This window comes from Hippoglossus hippoglossus, chromosome 5 (assembly GCF_009819705.1).
Source record: "Hippoglossus hippoglossus isolate fHipHip1 chromosome 5, fHipHip1.pri, whole genome shotgun sequence".
NCBI lineage: Eukaryota > Metazoa > Chordata > Actinopteri > Pleuronectiformes > Pleuronectidae > Hippoglossus > Hippoglossus hippoglossus.
The window spans coordinates 1,095,335-1,102,834 of NC_047155.1; the positions used below are offsets into that span (position 1 = coordinate 1,095,335).

At 44.3% G+C, this 7,500-nt stretch overlaps 1 protein-coding gene across 1 annotated transcript in view; it reads left to right on the forward strand.

Moving 5' to 3' along the window:
• Nucleotides 1–7,500, forward strand: part of mmp24 (matrix metallopeptidase 24) — a 32,342-nt gene that overhangs the window by 17,839 nt on the left and 7,003 nt on the right. Inside the window, 2 exon segments of the mRNA XM_034586699.1 lie at nt 1,709–1,870; nt 3,594–3,808. Coding sequence (XP_034442590.1) covers nt 1,709–1,870; nt 3,594–3,808 — 377 coding nt within the window.

The window sequence follows — 7,500 nt, forward strand, 5'->3', positions numbered from 1 at the left end:
TAAATAGTCCGAAGACGCCTTTGGGGGGGATGAGACGAGTTACATCTTCAAGAATCTCCAGCCAAGCCACCGCTTTTTTCAATCAATAAAAAACATGTTTATTTAATTTATATCTTGGTATATTATGTACATTCCTGTATTGACACTTGTTTGCCACTGTTTCAAAAGGTCCGGCAAAGAAGTGCTTTGTTTCAGTGCAAGGTTTCTTTCCTCTCATCCTAAACAGAAAGGAGATGGATGGGATGTCACTGCTCAGTCACACTTACACTCACATTATAAAATCTGAACAGCCTAAAACAAAACAGATTTTCAAAAAATACCAAAACCTTTCTTTCAAAGTTGAATGGAAACTTAAATGTCGTGAACAAGCAGAAGGATTTGATGTCTGATTGGTTGAAGTATGTGAAGTAGTTGCAGAAGGCTGCAGCTTCACATTGTCAGAGAGAAACAGCAAAGAAGCACAGAGTACAAGTAGAAAAGTGAATTTTATATGTGAATATGAAATCCAAATCATTTTTTGGGTACCGGTGAACAAAAACCTGTTTTTTATCGATATGAATGACTTTGAGAAAAGATGGCCTACATGCTAGCACTGACCATCTTTACAATCGGGTTGGGAATCGTTTGGGTTTTTTTTCAGATACCGCTGCTCTTCGAAACTTTCCAAATGTTTCCGGTGCCTAAACAGTGTCTAAAATGATGGGAGGATAAGAACTTAAAATTATGATCTGCATTTAGGTTCAAACAGAGTCAAACCAATTACTGAGGCGATGAAATGTATTAACCTGAGCTGGTCAGACCTTATAATTCACGACTGAGAGGAAAAGTCTTCTAGTAACAAGTGGAAAGGTGTCAATCGCCCTTTTGTTGCCTGTTTAACCAGCAACTCTGCACTAACGTTCTGCTGAGTTGCTGTTCTGCCTTGAGGGGGCGTTCACGTGAATTTTCCCAGTCAGGAACAAGTTTTTTCGAATATTCCCACAACACACGAACGCACAACCTAATTGGGCCCTGCAGCGGTTTGGGGTTCCTTCTGTTTGATCACGTCTTGAAACCCCCGGAGCCACGAGGAGCATGAGCAGCTCAGCATCACCTGTTTCCCAAAGCTGACACCAAATCTGTGCAGCTTCCTTCACATGTGAAACTCGCTCAGATGAGCAGAGCCGCGTCGGTTCTTAATTCAGCCTGTTTTCTTGTTCACAGGCTTATTTTAAACCCCCGATGCAGCAGCAGCACATTATTTATCCATTTCCAGATTATGAATTTAAAATAAATGTTGGTGTGTACCTCTGAATTTTACTGGATGCAACACCAGCGTTTGGTCCTTACTCTGACATAATCCCTGTCAAGCGGCGTCATTTGAAGAAGTGGCTCGTGCTTCGCTTTCGCAGGCAGATCCAGTCGCTTCAGTTTCTTGTGTTGATGTGAGATTCATGTTCCAGCGCTGATGAGTCAACAGCATCACACACACACTGCAGCTCTCCGGTCGTCTCTGTTGTTTACACTGAGAGGCTTTGGGTTTTCTGGTAAATGCATCACCAGCACAAAGTCGTTCTTCTCCATCGCCGGATTCCTGTTGTTCAGTGATCTTTTAAAAGCTTTCTAAAGTCTGACAGTGACGTGGAAAGTTTTCTCTGTCTCTTACTCCCTCCACCTCTCAGCCTTTCTTTTACCATCGTGTTTAATGGTCTGATCTTCTCTCTCTCAGGTAATGATTTGTTCCTGGTGGCGGTTCATGAGTTGGGTCACGCGTTGGGTTTGGAGCACTCCAACGATCCCAGCGCCATCATGGCTCCTTTCTACCAGTACATGGACACGCACAACTTCAAGCTGCCTCTGGATGACCTGCAGGGGATTCAGAAAATCTACGGTGAGGAACATGTTTATTTGTGTGTTTATGGTGCAGGAAGTTGTGACGTCGTACACGTCAGTGCCGTGTTCATGGAGGACAAGCGTGGACTTGCTAAGCAGCACCTGTTCTAGAGACAGTTAACATTTACATGCACATATCATCCACCTGTTTTATTTGTCCACACAGATTTCAGTTCAGTGTTAGTTACTTCACATGAAACTCTGAGGACGTTTCCTCTCTGAGTCTGAAGCTTCATGTGTTTGTTCCATGTTTCATCTGATCTGTTAGTTCTGGTTTCACTTTCTAATTTAGGGACTAAAGAATTTTTTCGGACATACGTGCGTCCTGTCGTCATCACCTACGTGGGCGGAGTCTACCTATACTTGACTCTGATTGGTTTGTAGACGGCGCCTGACGTGGGCGTGTTGTCAGTTCAGTCTACGTCCATTTTCCTAAACGATGGATGAGAACAACCTAAGATGACAGAAAAGCAAAGAGAATCAGTGAGAACGCACCGTGGGAGGAGGAAACTCTGGGGTTTTACATTTAGGTCCAAAAAGTGAGACTTATTTTGGACGCCTCTGCCTGAACACTTGACTTCATTTGAGACCTGAAAGCAAAAACTTGCAAAAGCGAAAACAACACACCTTGAATATTCATTATTCATCCTAAAGCCCAGAGTGCAGCTGAATTATGGAGAAGTGTCGCCCGGCAGCCGAGCGCTGCGCTGGGGGAATGTCCAGAGTGGCAGCGCTGAGAAGAGTTTGCCTGGAAAGAGACAGAAATTGTGCAACTTTGTGTCTTTTCTTTTGTGTTCACTCCGGGGACACTTTGTTCCTTTTGAGAGACGAGACGACGCTTCACATTCCAGTAAAGTCTTTTTGTCTTCTTGTTTTAATAAACAAGCCACAGCGACGGCCTGTCGGCAGCTGAAACCCTTTCTGTCGGCCCACGTAATATTCCTGACAGCTTCTGGTGTAATGTACTTTCACATTTATTTGTGTTTAAGAGACACAAAGACGCAGGAAGAAAACCAAACAGAACATTTATTGTAATATGTTCAACATCTACAGCAGCGACTCTTCTTCCTCGCTTGGATTCACAGCAGGAAAGTTCCCATCATCCCTTGAAACAAAAAAAGATCTTAACATTAAAGGTCATGATATACGGTTGGCATTTCCGGTGTTGAAGGGAAATCGTGGCGGTCAGTGGTGTTTCTCACTTGTGCTCAGTGTGGATAACGAAGCCTGTCATCTTATTGGCTTCGCTGCTCCGTCTCAGAATACAGACTTTATATATAATAATATTTCTTCTTGTAAATATAGGTAGGTTTGTATTTTCAGTTTAAATCAGAACTGAAACACAAACTGCTGCTCCAGGCGTCATCACAGTTCTCCGGACCAGAGGTTTTCAGGCTGTGAGGCAAATGGAAAGATGTGAGGCGTGAGCCACAATTTGCATCGAAATTCGTGCTGCTCCTCGAGTCATAACATCTCAACTCCCACACATCATGCTCATATTTTTAGATCCAGTGAGACTCACAGTTCTCGGGGTTATCTCTGTCTCTGATGTCCATGTGAAGAATTCTCCATTAATCCTCGTCTCAGAAGATCCAACATAAAAACCGTTGACGCAACTAAACTCAGTGCGACTCGGTGTGTTTTTCCAAAATATTCTTCAGTGTCTCATAAAACCCGCAAATGAATCATGTTGTTATCCATGCGTTTTGTTTTTGTCCCAGGTATCCCCACAGCCATGCTGGAACCCACCAGGCCGCTGCCCACTTTACCTTCTCGACGCACACACTCCACCTCCGAGCGCAAGCACGACCGCCATTCCCGTCCGGCGCGCCCCCCCGGTGACCGGCCGGCGCTGCCTGGAAACGGCAAACCCAACATCTGTGACGGCAACTTCAACACCGTGGCCTTCTTCAGACGGGAGATGTTTGTTTTCAAGGTGAGAGACGGAAGAAAACAACGCTTTTTCTGGAACGTTCATTGGTCTGAAGAATAAAAGTTACTGATACAAGTGAATAAAAAGACGAGGATGTGAATTGAGTCAAATGAAGCAACAAACAGAAAAACCTTGAAAAGAACTGAAATTCGCAGCGGAAACTAAATGTTTTCTATTTCTATTTATTTGTGGAACGTTATGCAGATTTTCGAGCCGGGGCCGGGTTAAAGGGGCCCAGGTATCAGGAGGTTAAAGTCTCTGCAGCTGCCTGTGTTAGCGTCTGCGTCGCTGCTATTGTTACTTTAAACCCATTTCTAAAATCACAAATACTGAACGCACTAAAAACTCTCTGTCAAATTCAGGCTGCATGTTTTTCCCTGTCGGTGGTGAATGGGCGTCAGCTCCGGCTGAGGGTGACTCATGCAGCTCAGGGGGACGCTGGGGAAAAAGCTTAATTGCACAGTAAGTGGGGAAGTTGCAGGAACCTAAGTGAAGCAGTGAGTGATGTGCGGCCACTTTGCTCAGTAACGTTCGCTCTGATCCACGAGGTTCGATTAACTGTGATAAAACATCGTCTGCTCTCATGGTTTCCTGAGGATCCTCAGGTGAAACCAGGGCTGCTCATATGGTGCCATCAAGCTCCAGGATCACCAGATAAACACTTTGATTACAGCTGCATTAGTGCCGTGACATATCCCAACACACTTCAAGCATGTAAAAACCAAGTTCCACTTGACGAGCGAATGACAGTCAGGTGGTGTTGAGCAGCTGCGAGAGCATTTGTGGCGAGTCTACCTTGGATGGTTAAAATATTACGGCTGATAATCAAAATCTCTGTTCAGAAAGTGAATGACGGGATGTCTTTAAGTCACTAGTGAGCGCCATCTGCTGGATCACGAGGGAAAGTATTTCAGTCTGTGATTCTATTCTGTATTTTTCAACTTTGAACAGCTCATTACAGTTCGTATATGAATATGAATTCCCACGTTGGAATGAACGCAAACAGCAGGGGGCGACACGAGGAGGTGTCCATGAATGTCCACATATAGCAAATCTGCTCATGTGGGACCAGACATCAAAATGGTGGAACCGAGAGAGAAGAGAGAGCTCTCTGTTTAATGTATTAGACGTGTGTGTGTGTGTGTGTGTGTGTGTGTGTGTGTGTGTGTGTGTGTGTGTGTGTGTGTGTGTCGCACACTGAGCAGCAGACGACGAAGAAAAATCCATTTTGATGTCTCTGATCTTTAAACTGAATGTTAGAAAAGGTCACAGACCCGTCTCTCTCTCGTCTGTACGCACTTCCTGTCTGTCCCCCGTCTCACCCCCCCTCACCCACCCTCTCTACCTGTCTGACCCTTCGTCTGTAGCAGCGCTGAACGTTTCATCCTCAGTTTTAACTCTCCATACCCTTTGGGTTTATTTTTACCCACGTTCTTTCTAAACTGGCTTCACTTTTCAGTTCAGCAGCAGTAGTGGTGTGGCGACACCTAGTGGCTGGAGACATTGTGTTTTTGGGATTGTTGAATTGGACTCAAAGATAACTGTTAGAATTTAGTGGCCAGAGGTCAAAGGTGAAGGTCGTTGTGATCTCATAAATCATGTTTTTGGTCTTGTGAACGTCAAATCTCAGGAACAGCTCCAGAGAATCCTCTAGATTTTGGTACAAATGTTTAGTTGGACTCACGGATGTCCTGATTAGAATTTGGAGCTCACAGTTCAAACTTTTTTTTGCCTTGTGAACATCTTATCATAAGAACGCCTCGAGAGAATCCTTTGAAATAGAGCACACATGTTCACTTAGGCTCATGGATTAACTGATTACGTTTGGGTGACCAAAGGTCAAAGGTCACCGTGGCCTCACAAAACATGTAGTTGGCCTCTGGATCACAATATCTCGAGTCTGGCTTTTGGGATTTTGTTCAAATTTGACCAGTTTTCAACTTGGACTCAAAGATAAACTGGTGGTAATTCTAGTTATTTGCTGTGACTGAAGAACCGTTCAGTGAATACAAATCTAAAATGTATGTGCAAAACCTTAAACAACGCAACAATCTCAGGATATGGACACTTTAACTGGCAGATATGGGATCTGATTGGCTAACGTAGCTGGATGATGTCACTCTGTGTTATGACGAAGGTTTGAGGAAGATGGATCCAGACAACGAGACAAATACAAGGGACAGCAGCTTCATCATCATCATCAGTGATCTCCTTCTCAGCTCTGGACGAGGGCACATTAGGACACAGAGCAGTAAGTGGGCGTTTCTACGGAGACACTCATTATGGGATGTTTCCACGGTGAGAAACGCTCATGGCTTCTTTCACTGGATGGGAAGCATCGATTTTCTTCTGTTCAGACAGAAAAGCATTAGTGGCCAGAGGATGATGTCGGATCAATTGAGACGGAGTGTGTGTGTGTGTGTGTGTGTGTGTGTGTGTGTGTGTGTGTGTGGTGTGTGTGTGTGTGTGTGTGTGTGTGTGTGTGTGTGTGTGTGTGTGTGTGTTTGTGTGTGTGAGTGTACATCTTTACCATCGTTGTGAAGACATTTTGATTTAGAAAACTTGGATCTAGGGCTCAGGAAAGAATTAGGTTTAGTTTAAGGTCAACATGAAAAGACGTGTGTGTGTGTGTGTGTGTGTCTCTGTGGGGACCAGGCTTTGTCCTAGATTCACTGAAGCCAAATGATGAGGAGCTAAGATTGATGCTTTGCCTTCCTCTCCTCCTCTTCCTCTCTTTTTTCTCTCCGTCTCTCTGCTCCTCTGCTTCTCTTTCTTTCTCCTCTCACCCTTCCTTCACTTCTCTTATCTTTGTCTTCTGTCCTTTTATACCCTGTGTCTTCTCTGCGTCCATTCTGTCCTTCTGGTTACCCCTTGCTTCTTCATTTTAATGACTTTAAGGGTGACTAGTGGTTCTATGCTATGTTTTCAGGTTCTACGTCCGTCTCATTCTTGTGAACACGATATCTCCAGAACTCCTTGAGGGAATTTCCTCACATTTGGCACGAACATTCACTTTGACTGATTTCATTTTGGTGGTTGAAGGTCAAGGTCACTGTGACATGGTTTTTGGTCGTGTGAACACATCATCTCAGGAAAACCTTGGGGGAATTTTTTTACATTTGGTACAAATGTTCACTTTGATGTCTTAAAATTCTGCGATAACCAGCATTTAACATCTAGCAAATAGATTATTAAGGCTGCTGCCTGCTGTCATTAATAGATAGCAACATAGAGCTGTGTGTCATCTGCGTAAGAGATAGATACCAAGTTTCAATGATCCGAGAGGAAGCATGTGTACTGAGAATAGCAGTGGGCCAAGGATGATGCCTTGAGGAACACCACAATTAAAACGGGCCACAGAGGAGCTGGAATTTGCCCTGACCACAGAGAAGGTGGCTTTATTGAAGAGGTATGAAGGTAGTAGGTTCAGTGCAAAGACCAGGTTTGCAGAAGGTGGAGGAGAATAGAGTGGTCTATCGTGTCAAAGGAGGCGCTCAAATCTAAAAGTAGCTGTGCAATCGCCTCCATCAGCCGTTAAAAGCAGAGGATTTTAAATTTTCATGAGAGCGTCTACATGTGAAGGGTCACAGGTCGGCTGAGGAGACTTTTACGTCAAACACGTATGTATTATGAATTAAAGATACTGATGCTATACTTGGCCACAGCTGTGTAACGAGCAGCAGCTCTGCCATTGT